The following is an 18,832-nucleotide window of genomic DNA, read 5'->3' as shown; positions in this document are numbered from 1 at the left end:
CTGTAGGCCTGGACAGGGCAGTCGCCTCCCCCTGCCCCACTGGTGATGCTTAGGCCATAGTACCCACCAGTCCCACCTGCCACAGACGTACAAGCAGCAGGGAAACACGGTGCTGAAGCTGGGGGACACGGTGATCCCCTACCATGAGGACTTCAGGATGTACATCACCACCAAGCTGCCCAACCCACACTACACGCCCGAGATCTCTACCAAACTCACCCTTATCAACTTCACCCTGTCGCCCAGGTAAGCCCCCACCCCTGGGAACCCCCAAGCATCAGCTCTGACTCTGCCTGCCCAGCTGCCCCTCTCCCACCCCCAGGTCGGGAGTCAGTGGGACTTTCCCCCACTCAAAGTCTCCACCAGTTTCCCCCCAGGCACTCACATTCCAAGCCTTTCTAGCCCTTCCACCAGCTCCTCCTACCCACCACTGTTTCCACCTAAGAACCTTCATCCCCACCTCATCAGATCCCTGGCCAAGGTCCCCAGCCTCCGTGTCTAGCACCAGCCTCACCTCCTTCAGGGACCCCTTCTCTCCTGCTGAGCCCTCACCAGGCCCTGTGCCCTCAGCCTCAGAGCTGCCCCAGAGCCCTGAGTCGGGCACACTCTGGCTCCCTGAACCCAAATACCCTGCTTCTTACCTTTGCTGCCACGAGCCCAGGCACTGTGGTTTTCACGGGCCATCCACACACAGCCCACAGCCCACAGGCCTGCTTTGTGCTAAGGCCTCCATTTCAGTGGTCAGTGTGAACCTCTCCACAAAGCAGGGGGCAAAAACACCCTGAAGGCTTGCCCCGGGTATCACAGCCCCTCCTGCCAAGGAGGTATTGTCCTGAGACCCCAGCCATTCACACATCCAACTGCTCAGCCCCTTCTAGGATTACAGGCTGCCCCGCAAGGTCTCACTGAGAACTGGTATCTTTGAAGGCAGGCTCTGCACTAGCCCTGAAGCCTGAGATGGAGGCTAGGCCTCCTAGGACAACACTGGCAAGGATGCTAGGCTCTTGGAGCCCTAGAAGCACAGGTGGATAGGTGAGCAGGTTCACAGCTGGCCCTCTGGCGCCCACCAGGTAGTACAGACTTGGTGTCCCCTCCCCCCGGCAGTGGCCTAGAGGACCAGCTACTGGGCCAGGTAGTGGCAGAGGAGCGACCTGACCTGGAGGAGGCCAAGAACCAGCTGATTATCAGTAATGCCAAGATGCGCCAGGAGCTGAAGGACATTGAGGACCAGATCCTGTACCGGCTCAGCTCCTCCGAGGGCAACCCTGTAGATGACATGGAACTCATCAAGGTGCTGGAAGCCTCCAAGATGAAAGCTGCTGAGATCCAGGTCAGCCGCTGCCTGCCCCCTTACCTGCCCTGGGCATGCCCCGGGCCTGCCCCCGACTTCTCCCTGTCTGCCCTAGGCCTGCCCCCCAAACCCTCTGCCTTCTGCTCTTTGACCCCTCCCCCCACCCACTGCACCCACAGGCCAAGGTCAGGATTGCAGAGCAGACGGAGAAGGACATCGACCTGACACGCATGGAGTACATACCCGTGGCTGTCCGCACCCAGATCCTCTTCTTCTGTGTGTCTGACCTGGCCAACGTGGACCCCATGTACCAGTACTCCCTCGAGTGGTTTCTCAACATCTTCCTCTCGGGCATCGCCAATTCAGAGAGAGCAGGTAGCACCGGCATGCCAGGCTCCCACCCTGCACAGATATGACCCATGTGGACACATTTCCACTGTGGGGCACACACAGACTCACAACTGTGTTCACTGGCATACACTCTCCTCTTAGACTCACAATACATAAGAATGCACACAGCACTCCTACCCTCCTCAGAGCCCCTTCACTGGGAACACCAAGTGCCCAAGGGGAAGCCCAGGCTGCCCCTATGGCTGCTGGGAAGACTGGCTAGGCTGGGCTGGACGCCGGGGCTCTTCCTTCCTCTCACCTCTCCGCGCTGCCATCACTTCTCCACTCCACAGACAACCTGAAGAAGCGCATCTCCAACATCAACCGCTACCTGACCTACAGCCTCTACAGCAACGTCTGCCGCAGTCTCTTTGAGAAGCACAAGCTGATGTTTGCCTTCCTGCTGTGTGTTCGCATCATGATGAACGAAGGCAAAATCAACCAGGTGCTGGCAGAGATGCCGAGGACAGACTGCCTGAGGGGTGGCCCTGTGGCAGGGCCTGAGAATAGGCTGGAAGGAAAGGGAAAGCCAGGCATGAGGGCGCCACAAGAGCAAAGGGGCAGAGGAAACACAATTCCTTGATTCATAACAGCCAGGGCTGGGCACGGTGACTCACACCTGCAATCCCAGCACTTTGGGAGACTAAGGTAGGTGGATCCCTTGAGGCCAGGAGTTCAAGACCACCCTGGTCTCTACTAAAAATACAAAAATTAGCTGAGTGTGGTGGTGCATGCCTGTAATCCCAGCTACTCAGGAGGCTGAGGCAGGAGGATCGCTTGAACCCAGAAGGTGGAGGTTGCAGTGGGCTGAGATCGTGCCACTGCACTCCAGCCTAGAAGACAGAGCAAGACTCTGTCTCAAAATAAATAAATAAATAAAAACAGCCAGAAGACCCTGGGTTAATTGTGCTCCAACCAATGGCTCAAGGTTCAAGAAGGCCAATGCTGTGAGCACAGGCCTTCTCGAGCCTTGAGTGTGCTGGTGAGCATGAAGACTGTCCCCAGGGACAGACTGTCCTGAGCCTCCCACACCTGCTTGGCCAGGAACTCACACTCTCATGAAGCCCCACGCATTTCGTGGTGCAGTGGAAAGCCCTGCCGAGACAGTGAGAGTGACAGCCACCACTGCCAGAGCCCTAACTGCAGGCCTGGCACAGGACTCTGGCCTGGGAAGCAGTCAACCTTCTGATTCTTTCTACTCCCAAATGAGAAGGCAGAGGCCCAGAGAAGTCACATCTCTTGCCCTAAAGGCACACAGTCAGGAAAAGGCAGGGTAGGAACACTAACCCAGACCTGTTTGACTACCACCCCCAAGGGAGACTCAGTTTCTCCAGGTGAGGGTGGTTGGAGAGACACTACTGGGTGGGGGTGCCCAGAGCAGGAGGAGCTGGCCAGGGCCTGAGCATGAGCCTCCTCCTGTCCCCTGCCAGATTGAGTGGCACTACCTCCTGTCCGGGGACTCCATCCAGATCATGACTGAGAATCCAGCACCGGACTGGCTGTCAGACCGGGCCTGGCGAGACATCCTAGCACTCTCCAACCTGCCAAACTTTTCCTCCTTCTCTTCCGACTTCGTGAAGCACCTCTCAGAATTCCGGGTCATCTTCGACAGCCTTGAGCCCCACCGGTTAGCTGGGCCCCAGAATATGGCAGGATGAGCCCATCGAGGGGACGAGTCCCTAGGAAAGTCTTGTCTGAGAGCCTTCTCTAGGGGGCCACCCAGGGTTGCCCAGCAGCTGTGGCCACATCTCCTCTGTGCCCCCAGTGCTGTATCCCTGGGATAGCCCACTCACCCCAGCTGTCCAGCCAGCCGAATCCCTAGGGCCACCAACCTCCTTCCAACAGGCTGGCTCTCAGGGAGGTGTGGGCTACTGTTGCAGGGAGCCTTTGCCTGGCATCTGGGACAAGTACCTAGACCAGTTCCAGAAGCTGCTAGTCCTCCGCTGCCTGCGCGGGGATAAGGTTACCAACGCCATGCAGGACTTTGTGGCCACCAACCTGGAGCCACGCTTCATCGAGCCCCAGGCAAGTGCTGGCACCCTGGCAGGACTGGCACCTTGAGCTCGTCCCCACCCTGGGTCCTAGGGCCCTGGCTGCATCTGGATAGACTACTTGGCCAGGCCAGGACCCCTGCTTGCTCCCTAAAGGCTCTGAGAGGTTCCAGCCCCCACCAGGAAGCCACTGGGGACCACTCTGAGAACCCCAGATCCCCCTCCCTTGCCCTGATCGCTCTGCAGCCCCAGGTGGTCTCAGCATCTCCCCTTGCCCTTGCAGACAGCCAACCTGTCAGTGGTGTTCAAAGACTCCAACTCTACCACGCCCCTCATCTTTGTGCTGTCACCCGGCACAGACCCTGCTGCCGACCTCTACAAGTTTGCCGAAGAAATGAAGTTCTCCAAAAAGCTCTCTGCCATCTCCCTGGGCCAGGGACAGGTCAGGGCTAGGCAGGGAGAAAGGGAGTGGGCTGGGGGATGGGCTAGCTGCCCCCCTGCTCAGTGCTCCTGCCCCTGCAGGGCCCTCGGGCAGAAGCCATGATGCGCAGCTCCATAGAGAGGGGCAAGTGGGTCTTCTTCCAGAACTGCCACCTGGCACCAAGCTGGATGCCAGCCCTAGAACGCCTCATTGAGCACATCAACCCCGACAAGGTATGTTGCTCTGCCCATCACAGACCCACTGGGGCCTCCTCTGCATCCATCAGGGACTAATGAGGCAGAAATAAGAGAATCATGCAAAGCACTCTGCCACATGTGCTCGGCAACTGACATGTGCCACGCATTGACGTCCTTAATCCTCTCAATCCACCCCCACCCCCAGTTACCTGTACAAGTGGTGATGTGACTTGCCCAGGGACACCCAGCACAGACTGTGACCTGGGACTTGCCAAAGCCCCTTTTTCTTTTTTTAGATGGAGTCTCACTCTGTCACCAGGGCTGGAGTGCAGTGGTGCGATCTCGGTTCACTGCAACCTTCACCTCCCGGGTTCAAGTGATTCTTCTGCCTCAGCCTCCTGAGTAGCTAGGATTACAGGCGCCCACCACTACGCCCAGCTAATTTTTTGTATTTTTAGTGGAGACAGGGTTTCACCATGTTGGCCAGGCTGTTCTCGAACTCCTGACCTCGTGATTCGCCTGTCTTGGCCTCCCAAAGTGCTGGGATTACACACGTGAGCCACTGCGCCCAGCCAAAAGCCCAATTTTTAACCAGTTGTCTGTGCAGCCGCGTCTGACCCACCTCAGGGTCCCTGAGCAGGAGGCAGCCTGGTGTCAGGATGGCCACCAGGCATGGATCTCAATGCTCACGTGGAGCCATGGCCATCAGGTACACAGGGACTTCCGCCTCTGGCTCACCAGCCTGCCCAGCAACAAGTTCCCAGTGTCCATCCTGCAGAACGGCTCCAAGATGACCATTGAGCCGCCACGCGGTGTCAAGGCCAACCTGCTGAAGTCCTACAATAGCCTTAGTGAAGACTTCCTCAACTCCTGCCACAAGGTGAGGCACACTTGGGCACACAGGCCCATCATACCTGGCCCCTGTCCCGGCTCCTCACCTCCCCTGCCTCCCACCTCCCCCAGGTGATGGAGTTCAAGTCTCTGTTGCTGTCTCTGTGCTTGTTCCATGGGAATGCCCTGGAGCGCCGTAAGTTTGGGCCCCTGGGCTTCAACATCCCCTATGAGTTCACGGACGGAGACCTGCGCATCTGCATCAGCCAGCTCAAGATGTTCCTGGACGAATATGATGACATCCCCTACAAGGTGGGCCTGGGGCAGACTGGGACTTGGGGGACTGGGCACTTAGGGGAGCCCTCACCCACCCACCCCATAGGTCCTCAAGTACACGGCAGGGGAGATCAATTACGGGGGCCGTGTCACTGATGATTGGGACCGGCGCTGCATCATGAACATCCTGGAGGACTTCTACAACCCTGACGTGCTCTCCCCTGAGCACAGCTACAGTGCCTCGGGCATCTACCACCAGATCCCACCCACCTATGACCTCCACGTGAGTCCAGCCCAAAGGGCTACACAGGAGGGGCCTGCTAGGCTGGGGTTCTAGGGTACCATGAGCACCTTGGTGCTGGGTGGGAGGAGACGCAGCCCCCACCCTCCATCAGCGTTCTTTTCATCAATCCATCCATCCCACGAAGACAGCCTTGGCGAGGGAGTCAGTCCCTGCCCACTGGGGCTCGCCTCTGTGAGTGAACTCCTGGTCAGCCACTTCCTGGGTAGAATTACTCAGTGGAGGCTTGGGGCAGCTCCTCCAAGATGGTAACAAGGCTCAGACTCCACAGTCAGGGAGGGCTGCCACAGAAATGATGCTTCCCCTAAGATGTGTGGGGAGAAGCCATGAGCCAGGGCTGGGTTGTGTGGGTCATCAGTGCAAAGGGCCTGTGGCAGGAAGGAGCCTGACAAATTTGGGCCACTGAATAGAGGGGCAGGGAATGGATGGCAGTAACAAGGGGGCTGGGAGGGAAGCAAGGGCCATGCCACACAGTGCCTCAGAGGCCTGGAGTCCGAAGGCAGGGACATGCATAAGGGTTATAAGCAGGAGTGACAAGTGGGGGATATGACAAGTGGGGATGTGCTCCATTGGAGGGTAACTCTGAAGGCTGGGGTGGAGCAAGCCAGGGGCTTCCATGTTGGCCTCCTCCCTCCTAGGGCTACCTCTCCTACATCAAGAGCCTCCCACTCAATGATATGCCTGAGATCTTTGGCCTGCATGACAATGCCAACATCACCTTTGCCCAGAACGAGACGTTCGCTCTCCTGGGCACCATCATCCAGCTGCAACCCAAATCATCTTCTGCAGGCGGCCGGGGCCGGGAGGAGGTGGGTGGTGTCAGAGGAAGGGGCCCAAGGGCTGGACGGGCTGGGCTCCACCATCCTGCCCACTCCCCTGTGGGAAGGAGCTCTGTGTATGTGGACTCACACAGGGGATAAGGGGGGCCAGCCTTGACCCCCGTGTTCCTTTGCCCCTGCAGATAGTGGAGGACGTCACCCAAAACATTCTGCTCAAGGTGCCTGAGCCTATCAACTTGCAATGGGTGATGGCCAAGTACCCAGTGCTGTATGAGGAATCAATGAACACAGTGCTAGTACAAGAGGTCATTAGGTAATCACCTCGCCACACCCCCGCCCCAAGTCAGCGGCCACTGGACTGTAGAGAAGTAACAACAGGAGTTACTATGGGCCAGGTGCCATGCCAAGTGCTACACCTCTAACTCAGCCATTTTTGTTGTTGAGACAGAGTCTCTGTCTGTTGCCAGCAGTGGTGTGATCTCAGTTCACTGAAACCTCCACCTCCCGGGTTCAAGCGATTCTCCTGCCTCAGCCTCCTGAGTAAGCTGGGACTACAGGCGTGCACCACCACACCCAGCTAATTTTTGTATTTTTAATAGAGACGGGGTTTCACCATGTTGGCCAGGATGGTCTCCATCTCCTGACCTCATGATCCACCTGCCTCGGCCTCCCAAAGTGCTGGGATTATAGGCGTTAGCCACCGCGCCCGGCCAACTCAGCCATATTTTTATTATTCACATTTTGTAGACGAGTAAACTGTGCCCCCAAAATATTCAGTAAGCTATCCCAGTCCAAGTTCACACATTTGCTAAGGGCCAGAGCTGGGATTCGTACCCAGGCCACCTGACCCAGTTCTCTGCTCTTAGTCTCTGTATTTTGCCATTGCTTTTCAGTCTGTGGCCTTGAGCTGGGGAGCATAGCTACTGCTATGCGACTCCAGCCCACTACCTATTCTCTTGCCACTGGCCTCACAGGTACAATCGGCTGCTGCAGGTGATCACACAGACACTGCAAGACCTACTCAAGGCACTCAAGGGGCTGGTGGTGATGTCCTCGCAGTTGGAGCTGATGGCTGCTAGCCTGTACAACAATACTGTGCCTCAGCTCTGGAGCGCCAAGGCCTACCCATCGCTCAAGCCTCTGTCCTCATGGGTCATGGACCTGCTGCAACGCCTGGACTTCCTGCAGGCCTGGATCCAAGGTGGCATCCCAGCTGTCTTCTGGATCAGTGGCTTCTTCTTCCCCCAGGCTTTCTTAACAGGCACTCTGCAGAATTTTGCCCGCAAATTTGTCATCTCCATCGACACCATCTCCTTTGATTTCAAGGTCTGGGCACAGCCAGAGCCGGGTCAGGTGACAGGCTAGGGTACAGCCCAAGGAGGAGAGGCTCTGAGGCCATGGTTGGTTGGCAGTTGGGGGCTCCCTAAGCCAGGGCATGGAAAGACCCAAGCCAGAAGAGGCCATGAGTCCCAGGAACGGGTCTGGCCTGGGTCCATCAGAAATCCACAGAGGCAGGGCACAGACCACAGGCCATGGGCTAACGTGGTAGGTACATGATGATGGGCAGGCAGGCAGCATTAGGCAGAGCTCAGAAGGGAGTTTTGTGCCTCCTAACCCAGATTCTGGGTATTGTTGTGTGTGGGGGGTGTGTCTGTGTCTACCCACAGGTGATGCTTGAGACACCATCGGAGTTAACACAAAGACCCCAAGTAGGGTGCTATATCCATGGATTATTCCTGGAAGGTGCCCGCTGGGATCCAGAGGCCTTCCAGCTGGCCGAGTCTCAGCCCAAGGAGCTGTACACAGAGATGGCCGTTATCTGGCTCTTGCCAACACCCAACCGCATGGCTCAGGACCAGGACTTTTACCTGTGCCCCATCTACAAGACACTGACTCGTGCTGGTATGAGGCCTGGGGTGGGAGCCTACACTATGCGGGGGGACCCAGGACTAACCCAGCCCGGCCCAGCCCAAGCCAGTCAGACTGATCCAGGTTAGCTGAACAAGGAAGGACAACAGAGATTTGGGCCAGGCCAGCAAGCAGCAGGCAGGTTAATGCCCAAGGCCTGCCATCTGGCTGTGGGGAGCACCCCTGAGCTCCTATCCTACATGCCTCCCTCAGCAGGCCCACCTTGGGCCCCAAGAGCCTACAAGCCCCAGCCTGTCATTGGGAGTTCAGAGGGGTAACTGAGGCCCAGAGCAGGAACTTGTCTGGACTGGGTCCATCGGAGAATGAAAAGTGGCATCAACTCTGCCATCCCTATCTTCAGTCCCCAATACAGTAACCCTGGGCAGGCTTGAACCCTGGCCAGACCCCCTCACCAGGCAGGCTTCCTCTTGGGTCAGGGCCCCCTCCCTGTCCTCAGCTTAGCCTGCCCACTGCCCTGCCCCTACGCTATCCCTGCTCTAGTAGTAATAGGGCATGACCTAACCCATCCCCCTCCTTGCCCATTCCAGGAACACTATCAACCACAGGACACTCCACCAACTATGTCATTGCTGTGGAGATCCCCACCCATCAGCCCCAGCGACACTGGATAAAGCGTGGTGTGGCCCTCATCTGTGCCCTGGACTACTAGACTGAGACAGAAGGGCTGAGGCCATTAAAGCTGAATTTTCTAAGCAGTCCAGCTGTGCCTTAGCTGCTTGCATGAGGACCCCTCTGCAGGATTCATTGCCAGTGGGGTAGTGAGGGGCTGCAGCAGCCTCAGCAGGTGATGCAGTTGGCAGAGGAGAGCAGGACAGAGGTGGCAGCTTTGACCTGCTTTACCTGTCCAAACGCAACAAGGAAGAGATGCCCAGCGCCCTCCCAGGGAGAACACACCAGGCAAGATTAGAGGCCCCCCTGCCTCTTTGACCCAGAGTCCCAGCACCTCTCCAGGTTGCAAAGCCACAGATTTGGTGAAAGCCATGGCCCTCTCCCCAGAAAGTACACCCTGTCTACAGTCCACCTGAAGCCCTCCTCAGCTCAGGTCCAAATCCCAGGCCTAGGATCCCAAGGATCTCTGGCCCAAGACAGTTGGACACTCAAAGATCATATACTTTTACCTTTCTGGTCCCCGGGCCCTGAGCACACGAGGTCTAGTAAGGCCCCCCCTCCCACCACACACATAGCCCAGCCTCCACAGCTCAGGCCAGCAACCACAGGAGGGTTCATTTCTCAGGAGATTCTTAGGAGAGTTTTATTCATTGATCCAGTATTTACAGGGGCTAGAGGGGTCAGGCTGTGCTCAGCCCAGAGGCAGCTGCCACACTTGCCGGCACCCCCCACTCAGTCACTATGTACAGATAAAGGGGCCTGCTTGGATCACCTTTTTCAAAACCATCTGGCAGAGGCCGTGGGGCTGTGTTGGGGCCTGGACTCCAGAGGCACTGCTGGGCCCATTACCCCTTGGCATCAGGCCCTCTGGAACACAGGGGCTCCAACTGGTTGTCTTGATCCTGCTGTCCCCACCCTGAGTGCCTTGCAGAAGCTGAGGAAGCTGGAGTAGCAGGGAGAGCTGAGGGTGCCAGCTTCCTATAAGCAACCCTGTCTCTGCTACCCCTGAGAGGGAGACATGGTAATACTGAGGGGCTGGACAGAGGCTCCTCTGAGCCCCAAGCTCCAGGGACAGAGACCTAGAGCCCAATTTAGGCCCATATCTAGGGCCACAACACTGAAGGTGAAGAGCCCCAGAACCTTGCTGTGGAGAGCAGTCTTGAACAGCCTGGCTAGAACAAGGAAGACAGTTCACAGGCCACGGAACAGTTCCCACATGCTCTGCTCAGGCCATAGGATCCCAGCAGCCTGCTCACCCCAACCCCACTGGGACACCCTACTCCCAACCCAGCCCAGTGCTGGGTCCCTGAGTTTGGCACTCTCCTAAGAGGAACGAAGAGAGAAGGCCTGGCTTCCTTACGACAGGGACAGGCTGGTGGCTGAGGCTAGAGCAGCAGGGCCCAAGGCCCACCCAGGCCCCCAGCTGGGACCCTGTAGTTGCGACCCTGGCATGATATAAGGACCTGGGCCCACCAGGACAGCTCCTAGGAGAGAAAGCATAGTCAGGTAGGAACCTATGTCAACATGGTGGCATGCTGGGTTGGAGCCCAGAAAAATAGACTATCTCTGATAGGTAAAATATATATTCTGCTGCCCAGGCAGAAGGGCCAGGTCCTGCTGCTCCACAGCCGGCTGTGGAGGAAGCTGCAGTACCTGGCTGTGCCCCAACTCCAGATGCTGCCTCCTGAGCACTATGGGGCTGATCTGCCCTGTGGCAGGCCTCAGGGCACGATGGAAGGAATGTGGCCTGGTTCCTCCCATTCCCAGGGCCTGGACACTCTGGCTGGGACTATTCAGTAATACTTGGAAAAGGGGAAGTGGGGCAGGGAAGGACCCTGGTGAGGGCCACACGGCAAGAGTGGGCTGCAGAGTCGGGGCCAGCAGTCCTCACTGGCGCTTGGCCTTATAGGGGCGAGAGCGTTTCCGCCGGTCAGGCTTCCGCTGCTTGTGGAGCCGGCCGATGCTGACCCCTTGGCGCCGCCGCACGGAGATGTTCTGCTCCACTAGGTTGGCCAGCATGCCTGTGGAGAGGCAGAGACCCTTGAGCAGGTGCTGGCTGCCTCAGGCCAGGAGCTAAGGTTCTCATGGCCCTCCCTGTGCCCCAAGGTCTGCTCAAGCCTCAGGAGAGGCCAGGGGAGGGAAGCTGAAGGACATGGCCCTCAGCAGGGCATTCCAGTTAAGCCAGCAGCACATCGCCTCACCTTCCTGAGCCAGCATGGAGATAAAGGTGCAGATGAACTCATCGTAGTTGTGGGTCCTTCTCTGGTCATCAATCTGTAGGAGAGGAGAAGGCTGAGAGCACTGGAGCCAATCTTGCCAGAGCAGCCACCAGCAGACCTTGGGAGAGGCCAGATCAGGCAACTGGAGAGATCACCCACCTTGAACTTCTTCCTCTTCTCTACCTCTTCCTTGAGGCACGCCTCATAGTTTGCAATCTCAGCCTCCACACACTTTAGCAGTGCCAGCAGCTCCTGCCAAAACCCAGCATTGCACCTCTGATGGGGGCTGGCCAGCAATAAAGCCCCACGAGCAATAGGCAGCTAGAGGCAAGGATGAGCAGCGAGTCCATGCCTACAGAGGCCCCTGCCACCACCCAACCCAGAAAGTCTTCCTGGCACATGGCTCCAGCCAATCTTCGCACCAAAGTTCCCATCAAGAACTTGGCACCCGGGCAGGAGGAGCTCAGGCCCTACCCTCCACCAGGATTAAAGGAGAAAGCCACAAAGGAGGCTCACCTTGGGTGAGTACTTCTCCCCACTCAAGGGCTCGCCAGGCCTCACCAGCCCTGTCTTCTCTCTGCTGTCCGTGGCTTCCACGACCTCCTTCTCCACTGGGCTGCTGGACCCCTGGCTGCCTTGGATTGGTCTGATGGAGGGCGAGGAACCCTTCCCACCCTCTGGGAAGAGAGGTCACAAGAAAATCATTAGAGTGCAGGACACTTTGTGGTCACTTGGCCACTTCCCTTCTCCCTCCTGGGTGCACCAAGTGGCCAGTGAGCCAGTCCAAGGCCCACCTGTCAGCGCCAGGGGACTCAGCACCCCATCCTCAGCCAGGTGCAGCAGGCCTGTGCTGATGACAGGACCCAGATCGCGGACAGCACGGTTGTAGCGTATGCAGTCAACACGCAGCAGGCTGTCATCCTCTCCAAAAAGCACCTTGGAGATGTGGGAGGTGACAGGGCTGGAGGGCCGCGTCGGGTTGGCCGAGCGGATGGGCGAGCGCAGTGGCGAGTTGAAAGCACTGCCAATCTCAGAGGCCGTGTCCGTACTCTCATTGCTGGGGGTGGGCGAGGGCTGCGAGTGTGTGGGCACTGCCACAGCTGGACTCCCAGCCCCGCTGCCAGTCTTGATGGACAGAGGAATTGACAGGTCCTTCTGGGACTCTTTGAGCTTCTCAGCCAAGACGTTGATGGTGTTGGGCTGCAGCACTGACAGCTGCCCATCAGCAGAACCGCTCAATGCCCCTGGCTTCCCTGTTCCCTTCCGCTTATACCTGTGGGGCCGGAGAAGATGTGAAGCAAGGGAACGGGCCAGGTGACCATACCCAGCAGTACCCAGAATGGCTTAAACACATCCTGACCTCCAGGGGCTGACCCTAAAACTCCTTATACTTGGTCTAAGCAGCTTGAACTAGCCTTGCTAAGCCTGGCATCAAGTTCTGTGAGCTGCAGCCAAGTGTCCTCAAAAGACACTTCCTCTATTCCAGCCATCTCACTCCTGGCCTTTTGCCAATGCCCTGTGTTCCAGCAAAGCTGCCTCCCCACCACCCACATCTCCATCCCTGCAACCAATCCTTCAAGGCCTGGCTGAAAGGCCACTTCCAACAGGACATGATCTATGCTTATATGCTTACCCCCCAGTCCACCAAAAACTTCCTGGACACTTGGGGTCAGCCCCATCGTGACAGCCTCCCCCAGGGCCCCAAATTTTGCAGGTGCTCAACATTATCTGCTGCAGGGCATTCTCAGACACAGACTGAGATATTCAGAATGAGATCTGAAGCACCCAAAGCCTGGTAGCCTTAGAAAGCTGGGGCTGACCTAATGGCAGAGTTGGTATTCTGCACGTCATCCTCCTCGTCATCCTCATAGTCATCCTCATCATCTGAGTACTGCTGGGGTGGGCGGACTGGAACTCGGCTGCGGCCCACACCGGCCGCCAGGTCTTCTTCCTCCTGGGACAAAGACCAGGGCAGTTACAAACAAGCACTGCTCGGCCCAGGCTGAGCCTAGACACTCACAGCCAGAGAGAAAGCCAAACATGGTTTTCCAGACTGAGTCAGCGGAACCCCTCCAGGTGTTCCACGGCCTGTCCTTGGCTTGTGGGGTGGCTGCCACCCACTTACACTGCATAGAAACCCACGGAGGGGTTCTAAGAGAAACAGAGTGCCCTGAAACACAAGCCTTTATTTTGCCAGTAAAACCCAACCCATAAAGTTGTACCAAGGAGCGTGACCTAAACATTTAATCCCACAGTCATGTAAGTAGATTAAATTCAAAGGAATTCTCCCTGCCTCCCTAAGCCCCTGCTGTTGTGAGGCCTTTTTGTATCAGGCAGAGGAATCTAGCATCCCAGGCCCAGGCAGCTTGACCCAGCCATGCCAAGGGTGAACACCAAGGAACCACATGGGGAAATTGCCTGTTGTAGCCTCTCAAGAGAATCAAGTAGAGAATCCTGCAAGGGTGCTCCCAGCTTACCTGCATGGGGGACTTGGCATAGTTGTGATTGTCTAGAAAGGCTGGCAGCCGCTGGACAATGGGAGTGGGGTTGGGGGGAACACCGTTGAGGCTACTGCCTGGAGGCTTCACCACCAGCTTGGGTTTGCTGGGAGGGCTATGGGATGGGGCTTGTGCGCATGAACCAGCCGCCTCCTCTGCACCATCTGAGACAGGGCAAGAACACAGGCAGGACCTCCAGTAGGATCTCCAAGAAAAGCTCACGGTCTCCCCAGCCCTGTGGAACAGCACTTCCCAGGGAAGAACAGCCGAGCCAGCCGGTGGAATGGAAGTCAGCAAGCTCTAAGTCATGATCCCGCAATGAGACAGGGAAAAGAATGAGATGGGAAAAAAAAAGAGGCAGAAAAAAAAATGCCTCTAGAGAAAACTAGAAAGGGAGTGTACATTACAGAGAAGGGCCCAGGGGCCTGTGGTAATAGCAGCCCTTTACAGGTGCCTTTTTTTTTTCTTTTTTTTTTTTTTTTGAGACGGAGTCTCACTCTGTCACCCAGGCTGGAGTACAGTGGCCGGATCTCAGCTCACTGCAAGCTCCAGCTCCTGGGTTTACGCCATTCTCCTGCCTCAGCCTCCCGAGTAGCTGGGACTACAGGCGCCCGCCACCTCGCCCGGCTAGTTTTTTGTATTTTTTAGTAGAGATGGTTTCACCATGTTAGCCAGGATGGTCTCGATCTCTCAACCTCGTGATCCGCCCATCTCGGCCTCCCAAAGTGCTGGGATTACAGGCTTGAGCCACCGCGCCCGGCCTACAGGTGCCTTTCTTTAGGGAAGGACTGCTCTCCCTCTACCTTCTGCCAGGGGAAGAACACTGCCCAAGGACATCCCCAGAAAAAGACTTGCCTGGCTTAGGCCTCCCAGGTCAGACATTAGGGGGTGGCTCTGAGGCCCACAAGAGGTCCCAAACCCCCTAGTACCTGTGTGGGTGCCCTCAGTGGCTGCAGGGGCCCTGTTTGCTTCCAGCACCAGCGGGGACTTGTTGCTGGCTGACTTGGACTCCTCAGGCAGCTGTGACTCTTGAGACTTGTGGGTCTGAATCAGCTCCGGCTGTGTTACTCTTATCAGCTAACAACAGAATCCAAGGCTCAGAGGAGGAAGGGTAGACCCGGGCTTCTACCTTAAACAGCTAAGGGCTGAAGACCTAAAGGAATAATGGCCTTGGCTCTACCCATTCACTCACAGGGAAATAAAACACCCAAATGCAAACTTCCTTTTAGAAGCTATTCTCCCTCCCCACTCCAAGTCCCACCTTTCCCATAAGGGGAGCAAAGAAAAGATGTGGTTAGCTGAAGCCCAGATCTACAAAAGAGTGTGTTCGGGAATCAGAGACAAATGTTGTGGGGGAAGGGAGGAGGAATGCAGGGAGGGTTGGGCTGGGCAGGGGACAGGGAGAAAGGACACCTACCTGCTGCAAAGCCTCTAGTACTGTCTGACGGTTCACCTTCAGCACATGCAACCTGGCCTCATACTTGATCCTGCGATCGGGCACCACTGCCATCAGGTTGAAGCGGATGTCGTGGTAGGGCTCCCTGCAGTCACAGCCGCAGCCGTGAGAGCAGCTCCTGCCCCGGCCCCGCCATCAGGTTGAGGCAGATATCCTGGCAGGGCTCCCTGCAGTCACACCTGCAGCTGTAGGTATAGGCCCCACCCCAACAGGCAGGCAGCGACTAGCCATACACGCCAGGCACCTGAGCTGGTACCTTCCAACAAGCTGTATGAGGGGCCTATCAGGAAGTGAACTAGCAGACTTGGGCTGCCTAAGGCTCCACCAAGGCCTGCCCCTCCCCCAGCCCAACGAGGAGCAGGCCACAGGCAGCCCAGGCAGGAAATAGGACAAGGAGTTGAGAGCCCATGATCTAAGCCTGATCTTGCCAGATTCACCATATGGCCTTGCAATTTACAAATCACCTGGATACTCTCTGTCCCTCCCAAAGCAGGTACAGCTCCAGAAGGTAGAACAGGGCAGGTGCAGGGCCCTTACCCTGCAGTGGCGAGGCCAATACGCTCCATGATGACCCGCCGGGCCTTGTCTGTCCACTCCTCATCCTCCCCCCAGGGCCCTGGTGGAGACCAAGACAAGGAATCAGCGAGAAGGAAACCCTGAGTTTGGGCAGGCCAGCAGTGGGAAGGAAGACACGGGAGAGCAGTTGAGCCAGGAAGTCAGGAGCTGGTCAGGCAATATGGTGCAGGGTGAAACCCCAGCCAGGGCCAGGTGTCGGTACCCACAACCCCTGCCACTGGGTCCACATACCAGAGGGCCCTGAGCCCCAGCTCCCTAGGAGGTAGGCAGAGACACCCAACGGGCCTCCAGCTCATGGTGCCTACCATGGTCAATGGGGTAGACCTTCAGCCCATCCAGCTCAAAGAGCCGGCCTGTGATAGGCACATAGCTGACAAAGTGGAACGCCTCCATGGTCCGCACTGCACTAAGGCCATTCTGCTTCTCAGGGAGGTGGCGTGGCTCGGGCCTGGGGAAGGACAGAGTTAAGACCCAAAAAATGATACTCCCCCTACTCGCACCCCACATCAGCTCCCACAGCTCCCACACACCTGGCATGGCTATTATGTGCCTTGGCCAACTCCGGGGCATTGCCAATCGCATATCCTTTGCTCTACGGGGAAGAAAATAAGGCTGTATCAGAATAATTTCTCCTCAGGTAGGACTATGGTTGGAAGGCAAAGCTTCAGAGAGCAGCCTGGAGGCATTCCAGATGAACTTTCTTAAAAGGTTTGTCAGGGCAGAAAAGAGCTCTGGAGTCCCAAAGAGATGGACTGTGCTGGCCTTGCATGGTAATTCGTGGATACTAGGAAGCAACATGGCCTGAGAGGAAAAGTCCTGACAGAGAAGATTCTGACATGGTGTGACTTAAGGAAAGTCTCCTCCTTCCCTAAGCCTGTCTCCTTTCCCCACAACTGTGCCTAAAAACAATGGCCTTACACAATTTATTTAAGAGTCTAATGTAATATAAATGATCATTTGAAAAAGAAACAAACAAAAAAAAACCAGCCTAATAGTATCCAGTATCATGTGGTAGCATTCCCAGTGGCCCTCAGGGTCAGATCTGCCCAGTTGGCTGTGAGCCAGGATGAAGGCACTGCAGCCTACCTCAGGGCTGAAGCCCTTAGTGAAGTCCTTCATGCGACTCAGGGTGGGTCCCAGGTCCACGTTGCTGCAGTTCAGGAGCACGCTCAGCAAGGCATGAGTAGCACAAGAGTTGGGTATCAGCTGTGAAATCAAGAATAGTCACGCATACACAGTACCCCTCACTGCAAACCACAAGCCCACATACATCAAGAATGGGGATCCAAAGCAGGTCAGTCATATCTGGACAACTCCCCTTCTCAGCTCCATCTTTGCCTAATGTTTATTTATTTAACAAGCACCTACCAAATACGCACTGGGTATCTGAGGACACAGAGAGTGGACTCACATACCCCCCTACTCTGAAGCTGTTCCCTTTAATGAATTAGAGCTCAGTTCCTTCTGCAAGGGTTTCTGTAGCCACCGCCCCTAGAATCTGCCTATCTCCTCTTTCTGTCTTCCTCCATTACCACTTCCCAAGCAAAAAAATGGCAGCGTCCCAACCTCCAAACAAAGCACAGAGTCCAGCAGACCTGGTGGGCAAAGAACATGTTATTCACAATATCATCATCAATCACGGACGTATCATCCACCAAGGTAGAGACCTTTCGCCGGGACCGGCGCTCTTCGATCCATTTGAACAGGAAGATAAATCCATATACAGGGCTGGGGGAAGTAAGAAGCAGAGCCAAATCAGCCAAAGGGGAGAAGGCAATCAGCATCCCCTTATTTCTCCCACTAAGCCTTTGCACTGCGTCATCACTCAGGTGTCCTTGCTGTGATCCCACCTCTCCCCTGGCTTCTTCCCAATACTGTGTCTGAAGTGGCCTTGTGCTCTCATACACCAAAGGCCTGCCACAGGCAGAGCTAAGCATAAGCTTCTGGCTGTGATGCTCCGGGAGTCCACCCAGTCTCCTTATGAAGTCTATGGTTCTGGGTAAGAGAAGAAAAGCTGGAACTGAGGGTCAAGGATGGGACAGGGTAAGAACACAAAGTAAGACAAGAACAAAAACTCTGATGAGGAACTGAGGCACTAATTGTCACTTGTGGGCCCCAATGAAGTCAGGAAAGCAAATGAACACCTACACCAGTCTCTTTTGTTCCAGGAAATTAAAGAAGACTTCTTGGTTCAGTCACTGTTGCTACTGTTGCTACTCTCCTACACCTCTATTCTGCAGGCCCACTGGGACAAGATCCTAAGTGTGGGCACCCAGGAGGGGCCTTGTCACCCCAACCAAGCAATACAGGATAACTTTGTGTCAGGATTAAAGCCAGGCACACATGGGCACACTGAAATTAATACATTACACAACCGCACAAAAGGCACTGTGTGCCCTGAGTCTTCCTGCTGCAAGGCCAAGAAAGCAGCTGAACCAAAGGATGGTTAGGGGTAGGGAGCGGGCTGCTACAAAAAGGGAAGCGCTAAGGAAAGATGGGGAGAAAAGAAAGTATCAGTTTGATCAGGAGGCGGGCACTCAAAGAGCAAGGCTGCTTCTTTATGTCAGATTTCATAACGTAGGGTTCCTGGCACTGCCTTCCCTAAGGGGCCTGTTCTCCGGGACCTTCCCCAGCACTCTGGGTGTAAGGGGCAGCCCTGGTGTACAGCCACTTACCCCTGGCATTTGCTCTGAAGGTCGTAGATCTCCTCCACTTGCACCCCTTTGACACCTGCGATGAGGAAAGGAAAGCAGTAGGGAAGGACAGACTCTGGTGAGTGAGGGCGCAGGGGTGGGCCCCCACATCCCCGGTCAGGCAGGCAGAAGAGGCTCTTACCGAAATCTTCCACCAGCAAGGTGAAGAGGCCTGGGTGGGGCGACAAGAGGAGGGGGTGATGGTCAGGCAGGCGCGTTCCGGGCCCATCCGGCCTCCCCAGCCCCTGGCCCTCCCGGTCCCCTCCTCACCCGGGTCGCTCTCCAGCTCCAGCCAGCCCTTATTCATCTTCCCGCGGGGCGGCCCCTCAGCGCCATGTCCAGGCCCTCCCGCCCCACCGCTGCCCCAACCGGGAG

General features: G+C 56.4%; 2 protein-coding genes across 4 annotated transcripts in view; one reads left to right on the top strand and one right to left on the bottom strand.

Annotated features, from left to right (window-relative positions):
• The window catches only part of DNAH1 (dynein, axonemal, heavy chain 1), an 86,566-nt gene extending 77,460 nt beyond the window's left edge, over positions 1-9,106 (top strand). Inside the window, exons 64-79 of the mRNA XM_011986225.1 lie at positions 86-246; positions 1,105-1,330; positions 1,471-1,666; positions 1,975-2,126; positions 3,112-3,308; positions 3,562-3,706; positions 3,956-4,114; positions 4,195-4,326; positions 5,000-5,170; positions 5,254-5,433; positions 5,504-5,680; positions 6,337-6,507; positions 6,660-6,790; positions 7,452-7,803; positions 8,145-8,379; positions 8,934-9,106. Of these exons, the coding sequence (XP_011841615.1) occupies positions 86-246; positions 1,105-1,330; positions 1,471-1,666; positions 1,975-2,126; positions 3,112-3,308; positions 3,562-3,706; positions 3,956-4,114; positions 4,195-4,326; positions 5,000-5,170; positions 5,254-5,433; positions 5,504-5,680; positions 6,337-6,507; positions 6,660-6,790; positions 7,452-7,803; positions 8,145-8,379; positions 8,934-9,055 (2,907 nt within the window). The 3' untranslated portion in view covers positions 9,056-9,106. The remainder of the gene's footprint in view (positions 1-85; positions 247-1,104; positions 1,331-1,470; positions 1,667-1,974; positions 2,127-3,111; positions 3,309-3,561; positions 3,707-3,955; positions 4,115-4,194; positions 4,327-4,999; positions 5,171-5,253; positions 5,434-5,503; positions 5,681-6,336; positions 6,508-6,659; positions 6,791-7,451; positions 7,804-8,144; positions 8,380-8,933) is intronic.
• A 525-nt stretch (positions 9,107-9,631) lies between these two features.
• Positions 9,632-18,826, bottom strand: BAP1 (BRCA1 associated protein-1 (ubiquitin carboxy-terminal hydrolase)). 3 transcript variants are annotated; one of them, XM_011986222.1, is made up of 17 exons: positions 18,728-18,826; positions 18,600-18,629; positions 18,440-18,494; positions 17,360-17,492; positions 16,851-16,970; positions 16,295-16,356; positions 16,070-16,212; positions 15,726-15,804; positions 15,150-15,273; positions 14,662-14,809; positions 13,712-13,896; positions 13,055-13,188; positions 12,029-12,507; positions 11,751-11,911; positions 11,394-11,486; positions 11,217-11,289; positions 9,632-11,036 (listed from the first exon to the last, which is right to left on the bottom strand). In XM_011986222.1, exons 1-17 carry the CDS (start codon positions 18,762-18,764, stop codon positions 10,903-10,905), a joined length of 2,190 nt encoding a protein of 729 aa, XP_011841612.1. In that variant the 5' UTR covers positions 18,765-18,826; the 3' UTR covers positions 9,632-10,902. The 3 variants fall into 3 exon arrangements, with proteins under 3 accessions (XP_011841612.1, XP_011841611.1, XP_011841613.1); XM_011986221.1 differs by having other exon boundaries at positions 9,633-11,036; positions 11,394-11,555; XM_011986223.1 differs by having other exon boundaries at positions 9,633-11,036; positions 15,150-15,219.
• Between the last annotated feature and the right edge of the window lie 6 nt (positions 18,827-18,832).

The sequence above is a fragment of the Mandrillus leucophaeus genome, unplaced genomic scaffold (genome assembly GCF_000951045.1).
Source record: "Mandrillus leucophaeus isolate KB7577 unplaced genomic scaffold, Mleu.le_1.0 Scaffold296, whole genome shotgun sequence".
Classification (NCBI taxonomy): Eukaryota; Metazoa; Chordata; class Mammalia; order Primates; family Cercopithecidae; genus Mandrillus; species Mandrillus leucophaeus.
The sequence above is the reverse complement of the archived record's forward strand: the minus strand, read 5'-3'. Positions and strand labels throughout refer to the sequence as shown.

Excerpts from the sequence above, each read along its gene's own strand:
- BAP1 (XM_011986221.1), bottom strand. The coding sequence starts at position 18,764 with ATGAATAAGGGCTGGCTGGAGCTGGAGAGCGACCCGG. Across the intron at positions 12,508-13,054 it reads AATACCAACTCTGCCATTAG|GTATAAGCGGAAGGGAACAG; the intron begins GTCAGCCCCAGC and ends CCGGCCCCACAG. Across the intron at positions 11,290-11,393 it reads AGAAGAGGAAGAAGTTCAAG|ATTGATGACCAGAGAAGGAC; the intron begins GTGGGTGATCTC and ends CCTCTCCTACAG.